General features: G+C 45.4%; 1 protein-coding gene across 1 annotated transcript in view; it reads left to right on the top strand.

The window, feature by feature from the left end:
* Nucleotides 1-18,374, top strand: part of GPA33 (glycoprotein A33) — a 38,783-nt gene that overhangs the window by 5,244 nt on the left and 15,165 nt on the right. Inside the window, exons 2-3 of the mRNA XM_010371801.2 lie at nucleotides 11,118-11,272; nucleotides 15,499-15,715. Of these exons, the coding sequence (XP_010370103.1) occupies nucleotides 11,118-11,272; nucleotides 15,499-15,715 (372 nt within the window). The remainder of the gene's footprint in view (nucleotides 1-11,117; nucleotides 11,273-15,498; nucleotides 15,716-18,374) is intronic.

The following is an 18,374-nucleotide window of genomic DNA, read 5'->3' as shown; positions in this document are numbered from 1 at the left end:
AGTTCCTCTCTCCAGGGGCCTCTCCACAGACGAGCTTGTGCCTCCTCATAACGTGATGGCTGGATTTCAAGAGTAAACATCTAAAGAGACAAGAAGTTAAAGCTGCTGGTTTCTTAAGGCAAAGCCCAGGAACTGACCCAGCATCGCTTCTGTCATATTCTGTTGAGAAGCAGTCACAGAACCCAACTCAAGGGAGAGAATAAGAACACCTTTTCATGAGAACAGTTTAAAAGAATTTGGGTACCACATTTTAAAACCGCCACATCACCCTTGATCTCTTTGTCCCCCACCTACAAATTCAGATCATCACTTTGTGTGATGATTTTAGCTCTCCAGCATTTCTTCAGTCTGCCCGTTTTTCTCCATTTCCTCTGCCACCTCCTGCTCTACACTGCCTCGCCTAAGCTACTGCCACAGCTGCCTCGCTTGCCTCCTGAGTCTGTTTGCCCTTCTCCTAACTGCTCTCTACCCTGGAGCCAGAATGATCTTGTAAAATAAAATCATGACCATGTCACTACCTCTGCTTAAAGCCCTTCCATAACTTCCCATGACTGTTAGGATAAAGACTCAGATAAGGGTCAGGCCCAGCCCACATTTCTGGCTGCACTGGCCATGTATGGTGTGATTTGAGTTGCTTGTAGGAGGGTCTTGATGGGGGCAGGAAATCTGGCTGAAAGGGCGCATAGCAGGATTTGTCCTCAACTACTTGGATGAGACAAGGAAGCTGTTTTTATTTGTCCTGTATTTGGACAAGTTTACTTGGATTGATAGTGGGAGGCTAAAGGATATCATATGGGGAATCATATACCCCCAAAAACCTCCCTGGTGCCATAGCTACACACTGGCTTGTGTTAGTTTCTGAAACAGGCCTCGCCTTCTGCCACCCCCTGACCTCTGCACGATGCCCTTCCCTCACACCTCTTTTCCTATTTTCTCATGATTCACTCCTGCTTATGTTTCAATCTCAGCTCAAAAGGCCCTTCCTCAGGGTACCCTCTCTGTTATATCCTCCCATCAAATGCATGACACTTGTTACTGTGGTGGTTTTATATTTCTTTCTATGATTATTTATTTATTACACCGTCCCTGGAACAGTGAACGTGTGAGAGCAGGAACTGCATCTGTCACTGCCCCACGTTGTATTCCCGGAGTCTGGCATAGTGCCCAGGACACAGGCTCCCAGCAGCCATTTGCTGGATAGGTGTTAATGAATGAGTGCCGACCTTTCTGAACCTCCCCTGGCAGCAGGCTGGCTGGCTTCACCATTTCCTATCCTGCCTTTCCTGCTTTTCTTCCTCCTCCAGGCTGCCCCTGCTTGTCTCCAAGCTCCACGTTCCTAATCTCACTTGCTTCTCTCAGAATGGTCCTGCCTCACTTTCCTTTCCTGGGTTTGATAGATAAGAGGTGTTAGCTAGTTAGGGAGATGGATGAATCCACAGGTTAAGGTGACTTAGAGAAGGTCACTTAGTGTGTCTTCCCTGCCTCTCAGACATCACCTGCATTTTAGCAGGAGCTTCTGTGCCTTCTGTCAATGATGGAAGTTTCAGTATCCCAACAGCTGGTGTAGGACATAGTGGACTTGCGGGGAAGTTCAGTTGCCCCTCAAGCCACCCCAGGTTGGCAGCACTCAGGTTTGGCCCTCCATCGTCTTCTCTCTGCTTGCTCTGTGGGGCTTGTCTCTGTTCCCAGATCACCCTTTCTCCTCTCTGCCTGGGGCACCAACCGTCAGGCTTGGAACCCGCCTCCTTCCTGAGGTGTTTCCCTCTCCTCTCCTACCCAGTAACCTTTGGGCTGCTTCCTCCTTTTCTGCCCTGCTGAGTCAGGGATGCCATAAACACTGGGCATGGGCAGAACATGGCGACAGACAGACGCTTCCCATTAGGGCCATCACAAAGTTCACTGGGAGAGGAGCATAAAATGTTTATCCGTTGGCTAGAGCTCACGCCCTGCACCTGCCCACTGACATATCTGTCTGCACTTGGGGAGCAGGTGACACTTCCTGTGAGCAAAGCTGGCTTTCCACCTGTGCCCTGGCCCTTCGCCTCCTCTCAGGTCCCCTCCCAGGCTAAGGTCTTGCTCCATCTGGTGTCTCCTGCACTTTCAGTCTCTTCCTTGCTGGGAGCACCTTCTCTATAACCTACAAACCCACCCCTGTCTCTCCATCTTCAATCCCAGAGGGGCTAAAGAAATCTGCTCAGGATCCTCTGTGCCCCTCTGGTCTCAGCTTTCTCGTCGTCCAGTGTTAGGTGAGCTCCTGACAAAATAGGCTGCCCTCACTGTCTCTACTTCTTCACCTCCTAGTTGGCTTTATTGTTAAAAGAGGGATGTATGTTTGTTACAGAGCATTTGGGAAAGGAAAGTACACATAGAAGAAATCTCAGATTGCTCCATGATCTCAGAAGCCACAGATAACTGTTATTAGTACTGTATTTTGGTATATTTTCTTCTAGAAATATTCTCTGTCTCTCTGTCTGTGATTGTGTGGGATTGGGACACTGTTGTATGTACAGTTTTGCATCCTGCTTTGTTCCCTTATATATGCAGTCCTGCACCGTGAATTGAATCCCTTGGGAGCTATGTCAAGTTCTACCTCCTCCATAAGCCTTCCATTAAATATCTTTTCCTGGTTTTAACTCAGCTCCTCCCCTCTCCCCCTACACGCCTCATTCTCTTAACACTTGCACTTTAACACTTAATTAGGCTCTATTAGGATGCTGGCTGACAGTAACTTCTGACTGCTTCCTAAGTAGAGATTGTGCCACAGACTACTCAATCAACAAGACCTTATTAGGACCCAGCTCAGTGTAGACACGCGGGTCGAGCCGACGAGTGGTGGATATAAGAGAAGTCTGAGACTCAGACCCTGCTCCAAGGAGCCTGCCATCTGTTGAGTGAAGGAGCCTGATGCACAGCCCATATCAACATGAGAACTACATGTGCCTGGGACACATCTGCCCGAAGTGGCTCGGGAAAGCTAACCAGCAGGAAGGGCTGGGGTGGTCCTGGTGGGCTTCCAAGATGGAGTGTGGACATACCTCTGATCATTTTCCTGGTGCCTTGCACTAAACTAGGACATTAGGAGAATTTTATTGGATTGATCTGAATTTATAGATGCCTAAAGAATCATGTTGAATGAACGGTTCAACATTTATTGAGCCCTAAACCACCTCCCTCCCAGCCTCTCAATCTCTCCTCTCTCAGGGGCCAGTTTGAGAGCCTGCAGGGGCTGTTACCCCTGCCTATAAAGGAAGGACAAATCAACCTGTGTGTGCGAACTGCCTTCTTCTCCCTAGAGACCAGCACTTTCTCAACACCAGAGCATAGTACTTGGTCCTGGGGCTGGCTGGGTCCCTTCTGGCCTCCAGAATCTCCTCCCTAAGAACGTGGTTTCTCTGAGCAAATGGATTTTCCTAAGTGGAGGCATTAATGCCAATTTCCCAAGGGCTCACATAATGTGCTATGTATGCCTCAAGCCGCCGGTTCCATCAAGCATTTCATTATCTTCCAATGTATTACTTTCCATTTAGTTCTCAAGAGATCGTTTATTATCTTCTTAATAAACCTTAATTTTTTACAAGCAATCATTGAGACCTCAAGCTGGCTCCCCATACCGACCCCCTTAGGGAGGGGAAATAACCTCTCCCATTTCCAGCTGGGGTATCTTGCAGACTCCACTTCCCATCTCTGGGGCTCCTTTGGTCCTTTATTTTACTTTTGGTCAGTTTCCAGCAATTCATTGAATAGGTTCTTCCACCAAGTTTCTCTGGTTTTAAATCCTACCCATCCTGTAAGCTTAAATTCTTTATAACTCATTCATTTGCTGTCAGAAAGCACATATTGAGACCTTTTACGTGTTAGGCACTTTGCTGAGCTCTGGGGATATGAAGATGGAGAAAACACAGGGCAGTGGAGGAGAGAGACTTGACAACCTAGATTGCCTGTAGAGTCCTTTATGTCCCAGGGTAAAGGATGTGCACTTTATGTGAAGTCATTCAACCCTCTCACAACCTGGAGTTAGATAATATGATGACGCTCACTTTACAGTTGAGGAAACTGAAGCCCAGAGAAGTTAATTCAGTTGCGTAAAGTTACACAGTTAGGAAAAGTAAGAAAGAGGGTTCCAACCTGTATAGTTTGGCTCCAGCATTTGTGCTCTTGGCCATGCTGCTGTATTGTATAATAAAGTTTTACAAGAGAGAAGCACTAGGAGGCAGGAAGCCATGGGTAGTAGGTGACGCAAAGGACAGAGTTATCAATTCTTCTTGGGAAGGTTGAGGCATCTTCTTTAGGACAATGCATGTGCTATCACGCAAGAGATTGTTATGATTCCTTCCTTGCAAGTAAAGGCGCTTGCACTTCTAACTTGTATACCCCTGGAGGCTAACACATTGATACATTATTAGTTAGTAACACCTTACAGTAAATTAGCTTATAGGATGGATGCTCTTCTTGACCATCAGAAGAGCTCAGCCTTGACAAGGAGAGTAGGGGAGAGAGGATGGAAGAAAGAAAATGTCTACAGCATGACGGGCATAGGGCAAAGGGAGTGACTGGATGGGAGAGCCACAACTACTGGGAGGAGGGTGGGCTCTGGGCAACTGGAGACGTGATACTGAATGCCGACCTAGACAAGGAAGTAGAAAGCGAGGGAGCTGGAAGACTCTAAAAATGAGCTTCACTTCTCAACTTCCTCATCCCAGCTTAGATGTCCTACCTGGTGCTTTGGTCTCATTCACTGAGTAGGGATGCAAAGACCCCCGGAAGAGAAAATGAGGGAAGCAGCGCTAATAAGCATAAAGCCTGTGGAAAGAAGTAAAAGAAATTGGATTTATTCCAGATGGAAGTGAAAAAGCTGGTGATTGCAAACATCAGAAGCCTCTAAACTTACAATGGGAAATTATTAAAAAGTCCAGCCAAATGTCTTCATTGCCAGTAATGTCAGAACAAGAGGCTATTGACTGAATGGGTGGAAAGGATTTAGGCTAACTATGAAGGATTCCCAAGATGGCTGTTGGCATAAAGTTTTTAAACACGGAATAACTTCTCGTCTCAAATTATGGAAAATGTAAGTGTGCCTCAGGGCATGGGATGAGCTTTTTAAGATCCTTCTCAGGTTTACAAATAACTTTGAAAGAGTGCTCCATATTTGTGCAAGTTTTTTTTTTTTTTGAGACGGAGTCTCGCTCTGTCACCCAGGCTGCGGTGCAGTGGCACGATCTTGGCTCAATGCAACCTCCACCTCCTGGGTTCAAGCAATTCTCCTCCCTCAGTCTCCTGAGTAAGAACTACAGGCGCACGCTGCCATGCCTGGCTAATTTTTGTAGTTTAGTAGAGACGGGGTTTCACCTTGTTGCTCAGGCTGGTCTCCAATTCCTGAGCTCAGGCGATTCGCCTGCCTTGGCCTCCCAAAGTGCTGGGATTACAGGAGTGAGCCACCACACCCGGCTGTTTTTTTTTTTCTTTATGAGCTCTTTCTTATTCATTCATTTCTGTTTCTTCCTTCACAGGTCTAATAACATAAAATGGATTTTAACTCTCTGTTATAATGATCTCTAAAATTGATCTATTCTTTAGTTATTATCATTAGCAATTACTATTCTTTTTTGACAGCTCACCCATGGTGATGGTGAGTGCTGCCTCTTGTGATTAACTTCTACCAAGGATGCACCTCCACAGCAGAGTATGAGATAAGGAAGCAGAAGTGGCTCAATATGAAAAATATAAGTAATAGTAACCATCATTTATTGATTATGAGTTAGGAACTATTCTAAACAAAGTACCCATTTCATGTCACTTAATTCTCACACAACCCATTTCTCAAAGGAAAACTCTGTGGCACAGAGAGCTTAAGGAAACTGCTCATGGTTATACGTGTAGTAAAGAAAGGAACCAGAGTTCCAACGGAAGCATTCTTGTTCTAGGACCTGTGCATTCAAATTCTATGCCATGCTGCCTCCTGAAATGGCCATGGAGAAGTTGTGCGATACAGAGCGGTACACGCTCCAGGATTAAAGTATCGAAGGGATGTTTCTGAACCAGAAGAAAGGGAGAGCTGGGAGACAGAAAGAATAAGTGGTAGGATTGGATGATGGGAGTGTATTGCCCTCCTGGGAAGGGGATGTTCAGAGAATCTGAATACAGCCAATTCGGCCATTCCATTTGGCGGAGTCTCGCCTCTCACAAGGATGCGAGGCTCCTGAGAACTGTCAGGTGCTAGAGAATAGTGGGTGTTGTTTCTATGCAGTTGCCAGCCCTAGTTCTTTTCCTATATAAAGGTCACATTGAATTCTCTTCTATGAGCAAATACTGTACTTAGCATTCGGTTAAGAGGATCTAAGTGTATGTGTGGAGGTAGTCTATGTCCATTAACTTTGCCAGGGTAAGAAGATGGCTTTGTGGGCATCTATCTTATCTCCCTGAGTAGAGCAGGGGGCTGGTTTTATATGCTAGGCACATATTAAATACTTGTTGGTTGACTGAAGAAAGCAGAAGAGTTTCTGTGACAAGATTGAGGGGTGTGATGTGGTCAAGGAACAAAATAGGAAATAGATTCTGTTGACAGCCAAGGAAAACACCATCCCCCGGTCCCTGCAGGCAACAATTAGCACTTTTCCCTGACTGTTGAGCAGCAGCTCTATACCCTCACTAGGGCTGCCTCTATCTGAGGACTTGCCAGCAGCTCTGCCATTTGCTAGCTGTCACATCTAGATAGAGCAAAGGGTTTAACCTTCTGGAACCTCAATTATGTCACCAGTAAAATAGGGAAAATACAAATGTCTGTCATTAAAGAGAGTATGAAAATAAATGAGAGACTATCTGTAAAATACCTGTATGGTGCCTGTACCATTGAGATGTACTTAATATAACATGAGATTAACAGTAATTGAGAACACTCAATAGAGTGACTCATTTTTCATTCACTGATGGTTGACTTAACATCCCTTTAATCTTGAGTGAGCAGGTAATTAGACACTCCATCGTCTAAAGGAATGACTTAGTGGGTTGGTTCTCTTTGATTCAAAAGTGAGAATTGTTACTATCAGATAGAATGTGCTTGAGTTTGGGGGACCAACGGTGCATGGGCCATTTAGGTTCTGCCAGTGGCAGAAGTCCCTTAATGTGTAGTCTGTGGCCAGGGTGATAGACAAGAACAGAATCAGTGTAAAGGTCATGGAGAGGCTTGAGAGTGGTCACCCTGAGGACAAAGCTCCAGGGAAAATGCCCTGGTCCAGGCAAGGACAGAAGAGGTGAGGTAAAGATAGGTGGCAGTTACCATGACGACACCAGGCACATGAGGAATGATATCTAGATGGGCTGTCTGCTATAGCTGGGAGCTGGGCAGATGGCAATAGAGGGCTCCATTCAAGCAAATAACCTTTTGATGAAGGGTGACTTGTTAGTAATGATGACAAATGTGTTTTCTTTTCTTTTCTTTCTTTCTTTCTTTTTTTTTTTTTTTTTTTTTGGAAGTGGAGTCTTGCTCTGTCACCCAGGTTGGAGTGCAGTGGTGCAATCTCAGCTCACTGCAGCCTCTACCTCCCAGGTTCAAGCGATTCTCCTGCCTCAGCCTCCCGAGTAGCTGGGACTACAGGCGTGCACCACCACAGTCGGCTAATTTTTTGTATTTTTAGTAGAGGCAAGGTTTTACCATGTTGGCCAGCCTGGTCTTGAACTCCTGACCTCAGGTTGTCCCTCTACCTCGGCCTCGCAAAGTGCTGGGATTACAGGCACCAGCCACTGTGCCTGGCCAGCGACAGTTTTCTGATAGATGAAGGTGGTGGAAAGACCACCAGTCACATGGAGGGTCATTTGATAAGTCCTGGCCACTTTGGAATCACCTTCTGGAACAACATCAGTGACTCAGGAAGCCAGCATTTGAATGAATTTTCAGGGGCTTCTGGCACTGGCGTCACCATGAGGAAAATATGCAAATACCAGAGGGGTAACCTGTCTTTTGACATCTTCCTGTCTCTCTCACTCCCAATATCCAATAATACCTGATATAGAAGCTCACCCCAGGCGCTCACATGGCCCTCACTGCACAGTGCACATTCTGGGAGGGTGGCTGACTTTCACCTTATGAAATACTGCATACTGAAGTATGAACAACCCAAATGCTTCACTGTTCCCCAGGAGCGATTTGCATTTTGAAAGAGAAGTGTGTTAATCCAGTTAGAATTTGACTGGATAGTGGAGTCTTCCAGCTGGGGGGTCTTCAGCAGGACATTTGCCTTCTTTATGCTGCACCATCATCATGGGAACACTCAGAAAGAACTTGCTCACCCTTCTGCCACCAAATCTACCAGCCCACTTGCATCTTTAGCCACATCCTGTTACAGTGGGTGGACAGCCTGGGATCCCTTCTAAGGTCTGTCCTCCCATAGCACCATACCCCCAGCCCCATTTGCCCTACAAGGACATCATTTCTGTCCCCATTGTCTCTTGGCTCATTCTGATCATCAACAAACAGTGTAAATGTATTTTTAAAATCATCATACACATATTTTGGAAAAAAGGGCATAAACTCCTCTTGACCCTATAGCCTCCTTTAGCTGCTACAGTCCCCCTGCTCTCTCCACTTTCCAGCAAACACTGTCTGCTTCCTCTTGTCCCATCAGCTCTTGAACTCACTCCTTTCAGGCTCTATCCCCACCACTCCACTGCATCCACTCATGCCAAGGTCACCTCCGTGTGGCCACATCCAGTGACCATATCTCTGCCCTCAGCTCCCTGGTTGAGCATGTCAGCAGCATTTGAGTAGCTGACCTCCTTTGCTTTCAAGAAACTTTTTCTGCTCTTGGTTCTCTTCCTATCTCCCTAGCCAGATTTTCCTACTTCTCCCTTACTGATTCCTCCTAATTTCCTCCATCATGAAGCACAGGAGTGTCCCAGGGTTCAGTCCCACATGTCTTTCCTATCTTCATGCACTTCTTTGGTGATCCTCAACATCCTCTGACCTTAAATGATGGAGAGCCGGTGACTCTCAAAGTTGTATCTCCATTACGTGCCTCTGTGGCACTCCAGACTCACATAATTGCCTCACTGCCACCTCCACCAGGGTGCCTAAGGAGCATCTCAAACTTTGCAAGTCCTCAAACAAACTCCTGATCTGCCCCCTGAAACTTCTTCCTTCCCTAACTGTTGTCATTTCAGTAAATGACAATTCTATTCTTCCAGTTGCTCAGGCCAAATCCTTCTATCTATTCCTGACTCCTGTTTTCCTCTAACACGCCAAATCTAGCCTGCAGTCAAATCCCATTGGTCCTACCTTCTAAATACATTCCAATTTGGATCACTTCTCACCACCTCCACCACCATCACCTGTGTCTAAGACGTTAGCCCTCATCTGGACTATTGAAGTCAACTCTTGCATGATTTCCCTGCTTCCATTCTTGTTCCCCACCACACTCTGATCTGTTCACCCCACATCAGCCAGAATGATCTTTTAAAAATGTATGTCAGGCCAGGCATGGTGGCTCATGTCTGCAATCCCAGCACTTTGGGAGGCCAAGGTGGGCAGATCACCTGAGGTCAGGAGTTCAAGACCAGCCTGGCCAACATGGCGAAAACTCATCTCTATGAAAAATACAAAATTAGCTGGGCATGGTGGTGCATGCCTGTAATCCCAGCTACTCAGGAGGAGGCTGAGGCAGGAGAATCACTTGAACCTGGCAGGAGGAGGCGATTCAAGATCGGACCACTGCACTCCAGCCTGGGCAACAGAGCGAGACTCTGTCTCAAAAAAAAAAAAAAAAAAAAAAAGCACATCAAATATATTTCCTCTGCCTAAATCTCTCCAGGGCATTTTCACTTCATTCAGAGCAAAATACAAAGTCCTAAATAAGGGCTACATTGCTCTATGCAATCCGAGACCCTCCACCCCCCGCAATTTTTCCACTTCATCTCTCCTCCTCACTCACTTCCCTACCACTACACCAGTTCCCTTGCTGTTCCTTGTGCATGGACTAAGCTGACTCCTGCCTCCCTGCCTGACCCTTGGTTAGCCTCTGCCTGGAAAGTTCTCACCACTGGGATCCAGATGGCTCTCTGTGCCAAGCATCTATTCTGTATAACAAACCACCCTGAAACTCAGTGCTTAAAACAATAACAATTTTTATTTTACTCTTGAGTCTTCAATTTGGGCAGGGATCTGCAGGGCAGCTCAGCTCTGCACCCCATGGCATCAGATCCAACAGCTGGGTGGCTGGGTTTGCTCACTGCCATATCTGGGAGTTGAAGTTGGCTGTCCCAAAGGACCTCAGTTGGTGTCCCAGAAAGACACTTGTCTTTCCATGTGGCTGCTTACCTTCCTTCAGAATGTTGATGGTTTTCCAGGGTGAGCATTGCAAGGGACCAGGTGAAATGAATGGCCTCTTACGAGTTGGCCTCAGTGTCACATAGGATCCCTTACACTGGAGTCACAGGCACACCTGGGCTCACAGACCCCACCTCCTGAGGGAAGAGAGGCAATATCACGTGGCAAGAGTATGCGTGATAAAAGATGCTAGTGTGGTCACATTCTTTTCCCTTACTTTGTTCCGATAAACTTATATGAAATAAACTCCTGTGAGAATAGGGCCCATCTCTTTACCTTGATATAATCTTATTCATAAAATTCTTCACCACATACAAATGTTCCATAAATACTTGTTAAATAAGAGAATACATCATCATCACAAGCAAAATGATGGCAGGTAATGTTTATGGAGAGTTTTCTATGTGCCAGGGGCTAATAAAAATACTTACCCATAGTATCTCCATTAATTTCCCCAATAACTCAAGGAAATAAGTGTTAGAGCTCCTGTTTTATTGAGGAGAAAACTGAGGCTCAGAGAAGTTGACACAGCTGGTAAGAGGTAAGGCTGAGTGAGGTTCAGGGCCAGGCAATTCATGATGCTGTGGGGTGGAGTTAGGTGGACCGAGGCACATGTGTTTGTCCTCATCACAGTCTTGGAGGAGAAGCTGGTTGCCAGGGCCAAGGTGGCCAAGGTGGCCGTAGCTGTGGCTGGAGGTGCAAGGACAGCCCTGGGCATTCCCTCAGTGGTCCAGTGAGCAGTGAGTGGGTATGTCTGTCCATGTCCTTTACTTTTCCCTTCCACTGCCTATTTTCTTTCCAGTCAGGGTGACTGTCAATGCCATCTCTGTGGAAACTTCGCAGAATGTTCTCCGGGCTTTGCACGGAAAGAGTGTCACCCTGCCCTGCACCTACCACACTTCCACCTCCAGTCGAGAGGGACTTATTCAGTGGGATAAGCTTCTCATCACTCATACGGTAAGCATGCTTTACAAGTTCAGACATCGTGGGAATGATTATCACCTGACCAGGACCTCTTAGAAGGCAAGCGCTATGAAGTCTTTCCGTAAATGATAGAATAAACACTAGCACCCAGGCTGGGGTGGGCGGGGAGGGAGCAGTGAATGTTGGACTCATGGAGGGCCAGAGTATGTCACCTTTATTTTGAAAATGTCACCTGCCCCTAGAATACCTTTCTGGTGGCCAATCTCAAATTACCTAAATTGTATCATGTGAGTCAGTCACTCTTTTTGATTAGCATAGCCCTTGCTCTGAGGCCAAATTTTATTTTATGGGTTTTATTTTCCTGTTTGGATTCTTTTGGGAAGTGTGGAGGAGTTTTGTTTTATTTTCTATTTCTATTTTTAAATAGATAATATAATCTCATAATTTGAAAATCAAAACCTCATAAAAAGTGTGCATTGAGAAGGCTCATTCCCATCCCTGCTTCTTCTGTCTCACCCACCCTGTTCCCACACCCTCATCCTCTATCCTCCGCTCTCCTCCATTCCCAGGCAGGGCATATACAAGCATGAATATATGTTTTTATGGATGCATTTGCATATATGAATATGTATATTTACATGTACTACACACATACTGTTTTGCATTCGACTCAATACATCTTGGGGTCTTTGTGTATATGAGTATATTTATCTATCTCATTTTTCAACATTGCATAAGGCATTTCAATTTATGAAGGTACTATATGTATCATGAATGGACATTTGGTTTGTTTCTTATATTTTGCTGCTACAAATAATGCTGCATAAATATAAATACCCTTATATGTACCTCTCTCTATATATACATATGTATAATAAATTATTAAAACTCTGGGTCAAAGGGTATGTGAATTAAACATTTTGATAAATAACATCAAATTGTTCTCATTAAATGTCTCCCAATCTTTATTTTCACCACCAACAGTGAGGGCACCTATTTCTCCAACACAGAGCATTCTCAAAGTGTTTGCTATTTGCCAGTCTGAGAAGTGAAAAAGCATCTCATTCATCATCAAATTAGCATTTCTTTAATTTTAGGAAGTAGAGCATCTATTCATAAGTTTAAAAGTGATGTCTCCTTTTAAAACGCAAACGTGCCTGGCAGAGATAAGCATTAGGTCCCCAACCTTAGAGTGGGAAGACTTAGCTCTTTCCCTAACAGGAAATAAGGGGTGGCCTAGAACAGTCAAGGCCTCAAGCAGCAGGACGGATGGGGAAAGAGAGCAAGTCTTGGTCAGATGCATCAAGGGACCATGATGGGCCACAGCCACCTGTCCCGACTGCACCCAGAGTACCAGGGTAAAATCCCAGAGAGGAGAGCTGCTGCCTTTAGCTTATAGGAGCAAAAGGGCACCTTCTCTTGCCATCACATGTATTTAGCAGGCCAGACATGAGGTCTCTGCCTGACAGTTTTCTGGGTGTTAAGGTAGACACTAAAGTTATTTTATTGACTGCTGGGTCGCTTACTTCCAGAAGGATTTCAGGCAATTGCCTTGAGACGCTACAAGAGTACAGAGAAAGGGTTTAAATACAGCCCCTCAAGGAGATTATTGTGACAGGTCCTAGCAGGTCTTCTAGCTTGGGGGAGATCCAGGGAGGAAGCCTTAGGATATCTATGATGGGAGGAGGGTTAGTGGGCAGAGGGTCTGGTCAGAGCCAGTCAGGGTCAGAAAAGAGCAGAGCTGGGAAAGACCAGTATCTGTGGACTGATCCACAGCCTGAGACACCTTTGCATCTCCCATCTTGTTTCTCCCTCACTTCTCAGCTAAGCTTCCTGAAAGAGCTGTCTGCCTCAACCAGGTCTATTGCCTGTGGTTGGGCAGATTGCACCCTGCACAGGGGATGTGCTTCATTAGCCAAGCCATGTATCCCAGCACAGGTTGTAGAGCCCCTTATTCTAATTTGCACAAAGCACACTGCATGCACAGACATCAGACTTGATGTCAGGTCTCCACGTTCTCTCTGTCCATCATGGTCTCACTTCTATACCTAATGCTCTACAGAAATCAACAGCAACCTCTCTTTTTGCTCAATTCAGTACACTTCATTCGGTCATCTTACTTCATCTCTCATTAGCATTTCACACCGGCAGCCACTTTCCAACCTTAGAGTCTTCTCGTCTTGACTTTCTGGCAGTCTTGTCTTGGCTTTTCCTCTTAGCTCTCTGACCTCTCCTTGACCCTTTGAATGAAGTAACTTGGAGACTTGCCATTTCTCTACTTATTTATCCCGGGTGGCTTAATCTAGCCCATGTCTCAGTGAACATCGACATGTCATTGGCTCCCAAACCTTCATCCCCATTTGCACTAAACTGACCCATCTGGCTCTTACTGACTCCTCCACCTAGATGGATCTGCCATCGACACTCCAGACACCCCACATGTAAAAAGAACACATCGTTTATTCGTAAAACATTCCCTTCCTTTGTGTTTCCTCTCTTGGAAATGACATCACCAAATATCCAAGCCAAAAAACTCTCACCCTGGAGGTCTGCCGTTCCCTAACCTTGTCCATCGGATCCTCTCTTAGTTTCATGGTCTCACTGGTGCCCCCCGTTTCATACTCCTCAAATTCATTTTATTCTTTCCATCTGCATTGCCGCAATCTTATCTGAGGACCCATCAGTTTTTACCTGAATTGTTAAACTGATTTCTTAAATGGTCCCTTTTCTCCTTCCAAGTCACTTTCCATCCCGTGGTGAGAGCTGACTTCCTAAATACATGGCTCTCTAGTACTTCAGGGTAGATGCAAACTGTTTAGTCTGATATACACGGTGTCTGACACCTGGCATTGTAGCCTCTCCGGACTTCAGGCTCTGGAGCCAGAATGCCCGGTTTAAACCTCAGCCCTGTCATTTACTTAAACATGTGAACTTGGGGGAGGCATTTAACTTCTTGGTGCCTTGGCTTCCTCATTTGTAAAATGAGTATAATCATATACCTACTTCATGGGTGTTGTGAAGATTCCATGAGATAATATACACCAAGTGCATAGACTAGTACCTAGCACATAGCATACACTCAATAAATAGCAGCTATAATCTTTATTGCCACCTGCCCAAGCTCACCCTCTTACCAGTCCCTCACTCACACACCTACTTCCATTCATACTGAACGACTGGGGTTGATATGTTGCTTCCCACATCTAGTTCTTTCTCTGTGGTTCTTCCTTTGCCTGAAATGCCCAACCCTACTCCAACATTTACTCTCCCAATACCCCAGCCCTTTGCCTGGCTAAATTCTTAGTTGTTTTTAGGATTCAAGGCAACTGTCACCTATCTGAGGAGGCCTCCCCTGACTTCCCAGTCTGGAAGTGATACTTTCTTCTGGGGTCATAGAGATAATCATAAGATGTTGTAACATTTGGTTGCCTATCACTTCCATTACTCTTTGAGTGCAGAATTTGTGAATTATCATCTTTGAATGTCAGACACCTAGTAGATGCTCAGTTATAATATGGCTGGCACTTCTAGAAACTTAACATGTCACACAATGCCCTGTCTGCTTTGTATATACTACTACTTTAATTCTCACTGCAGTCCTGTGAGGCAGGTGTTATTGTCATCATCTCCATTTTGTAGAAGAGTTAACAGAATCACAGGTCAAGCATTTTGCTCAAGGTCATCCAATTAGTACATGGCAGAATGCGGATTTGAATTGAAGCAGTCTGGCTTGAAAGTCTGTGATTTTAGCCATTACCACATACAATTTGATAAATGATGAGTTTATCAATCAATCAGTACATTCCAAAGGCAAGAGTCAAGTAAATAAAGTGGGTTTGGCAGCCAAGGCTGGTTGCCCAGCAAGACACCTGGTACATGGAAGTGGTCAGTAAATACTGGTAGACTGAATGAATGAGGATAGGCTATGGAGAAAATGGAATGGATAAGAGAGATGCTGGAGATTACAAGAGGTGAAAGCGCTGGGATCCCGGATGGACCCATTTACCCACATGTGTACTGCGGTATGAACTGCCTAACTTCTTTCAATATTTTCATTTTAAAAATAAATTTAAAAAAATATATATAATAAAAGAAATTCACAAATTAGCAGCATGTATGCGAGCTATTTGTTCTGAGGGGTTGACATGTCTGTGCTTCTGGGTCGTGGAAACTGGGGGATGAGGGTAGTCAGGGCAGGCTGGAAGCACCAGGTAAGGGCCTTTGGGTGAAGACCTAGTGCCATTTCTTCTCTCTCCCAGGAAAGGGTGGTCATCTGGCAGTTCTCAAACAAAGACTACATCTATGGTGAGCTTTATAAGAATCGGGTGAACATATCCAGCAATGTTGAGCAGTCCGATGCTTCCATCACCATCGATCAGCTGACCATGGCTGACAACGGCACCTACGAGTGCTCCGTCTCGCTGATGTCAGACCTGGACGGCACCACCAAGTCACGCGTCCGCCTCTTGGTCCTCAGTGAGTGTCTCCAGTCTTTCAGGAGTTGCAGGAAGAGGGTGGGGTGGTAGCAGCACAGGGAGAAGAGCCCTGGTGATGAGACAAAGCCAGAGGCAGCAACAAGGAACTAAGATTCCTCCCCTCGTCCAGGCTATCTCCAGCAGAGGGACCGTTCCTCCCTTTGCAACTAAACACTATTCTGAGTTCTCCGCCAATGGCCAACAGTTCTTGACGACAGAGAAGGCTGATTTGGAGTGGTCCCTTGCTCTGTCAGTGGCCTTTCCCCCACACCAACTCCTCTTTTTCATGCCATACTTATTACAAAGATAAAGGAAAATCTTAAATCCTATTGCAAAGACTCATTGTGCCTTAATTGGATTCACATCGTGATTCTCTTATATCTTTCCCTGCCATAACTTTGGCTACCCAGCAGAAATTCTTCATGCCACCATCTGCTCACCACTATCCCTCAACACATACTCCATCAATCAGGTTCTACTCTCTTTGAAATGTGTCCCGAGATAACATTCTTTTCATAGGAATGACTTATTATTGGAATTCATAGTTTGGGAAGGATCTGAAAGATCATCTACTTTAATATCCTCATTTTGTAGATGAGGCCCAGAGAAAGGAAGCAACTGACTCAAAGTCAAATTGTTATTGGAAAATAACTGTTATTTAATGAGCACTTAGTCTATGTCCAATATAAGAAATGGCACCACTGCTGAGAGGTAGCAATGCTTTAAACCAAAACAAAGATCTTTTTTCCTTCTTCCTTTTACATACTTGATTGCATTTTATTTTTAATTAATGTTTAATTTAAATTAAATTTATTTTAAAATTTAGTTTAATTAATAATTAAGATATTTTAATTGCCATAAGGTGGTAGCCTGACATTTTGAAAGCATTATAGTGAGTCAAACTATACAACTGTGCAAACTAGCATTGTATAAAGAATAACTAAGATCTCCTTCCACCCTACCCCCTAGAGAGGTAGCCAATGGCAACACAGGTAGGTATTCCATATTTTCCTCATGTCCTTTCAACACACACACATTCTTGCATACTTTTTTCTTTTCCTTTCTTTCCTTTAAAAAAATGGAATCAGGCTGGGTGCGGTGGCTCAAGCCTGTAATCCCAGCACTTTGGGAGGCCAAGACGGGCGGATCACAAGGTCAGGAGATCGAGACCATCCTGGCTAACCCGGTGAAACCCCGTCTCTACTAATAATACAAAAAACTAGCTGGGCGAGGTGGCGGGCGCCTGTAGTCCCAGCTGCTTGGGAGGCTGAGGCAGGCGAATGGCGTAAACCCGGGAGGCGGAGCTTGCAGTGAGCTGAGATCCGGCCACTGCATTCCAGCCTGGGCAACAGAGCGAGACTCTGTCTCACAAAAAAAAAAAAAAAAAAAAAAAAAAAAAAAAAGGAATCATATTATAAAGATCACTGCGTTTTTTCTTTCTAGCCATGTTTCATGCACATTTATCCAGACGGGCACATGCAGATCTACTGATTAACAGCATACATTCCATCACCGTGGAGGTACCATGATTTATTCAAGTGTTCCATACTGATGAATATTCAGGCCGTTAACTTTTTTTTTGTATGAACAATACTACAATAGACACCCCCCATACACACATGTACATATGTATGTTAGGGGTCTCTTAAAGAACTCTCATTTCTTTTGGGCAATGGAAGTATTAATGCACACTTCCCCGAAATCCTCCACATAAGCATTATGTAAATGCTGATCCCCTGACTCCCAACCAGAGCCAGAAAGATACAAATTTAACCTGAGATTATGGAACTCGGTGAAACCAATGTTTTACTTTTTTAAAACAGAAGAAGGGTCGGGTGCGGTGGCTCACACCTGTAATCCCAGCACTTTAGGAGGCCGAGGCAGAGATCAGCCTGAGCAACATAGCCAGACCTCCTTTCTACAAAAAAAAAAAAAATAAAAAAAATTGAGGTGGAGGATTTCTTGAGTTGGGGAGGTCGAGGCTGCAATGAGCTGTGATCCAGCCACTGCTCTCCCACCTGGCTGACAGAGACCGGCCTCAAAACAAACAAGCGAGCAAGCAGGCAAGCAAACAAAAAACATAGAGAAGAGACAGCCCATTTTTTAATGCACTCTAATAAACAAGTTTAAATTATATACATATAAACATACATAAATTAAAACATATATAAACACACACACACACGTTTTCTTTCCTAATGGCTTTGCAGCTAGGCTATTTTAAGGCAGCCGGCCCACTCGGGCTGGATGATCTCAGTAAACCGAGGTGAGCAGGAAGCTCCGAGCCGGGCAGCCCCTCAGCCCGCGCCTCGGGGCAGCACGCGTGGTTTCAGTCTCGGTCTCAGCTGGGAAAACTGGGGCTCTGGGACCCGGGACCCGGTGCCGCCGAGCGAGATCGGCGGTCTCCCCGGCCTCTGGCGCCCCCTGATGTCTGTAGCGGGTCGCAGGCCTCGGAGAGGCCTTGGCACGGGACTGGTTCCCTTTCCCCTCTCTCGCTATCACTGCTCCTCTAGTAAATATTCAGGTAACATCTGCATTTTGCTGGGGAGGTAAGACTGAGACTGCACCGAGTCCCCCGTAGTCTCACGGTCCCCACATGTGTGGAAGGACGATTTGATCTGTTAAAGATCTGTTTGATCGGAGGTCCTACCTGTTTTCCA

Source organism: Rhinopithecus roxellana, chromosome 8 (assembly GCF_007565055.1).
Source record: "Rhinopithecus roxellana isolate Shanxi Qingling chromosome 8, ASM756505v1, whole genome shotgun sequence".
Classification (NCBI taxonomy): Eukaryota; Metazoa; Chordata; class Mammalia; order Primates; family Cercopithecidae; genus Rhinopithecus; species Rhinopithecus roxellana.
Note: the sequence above shows the minus strand (reverse complement) of the source record. Positions and strands in the feature narration are given on the sequence as shown.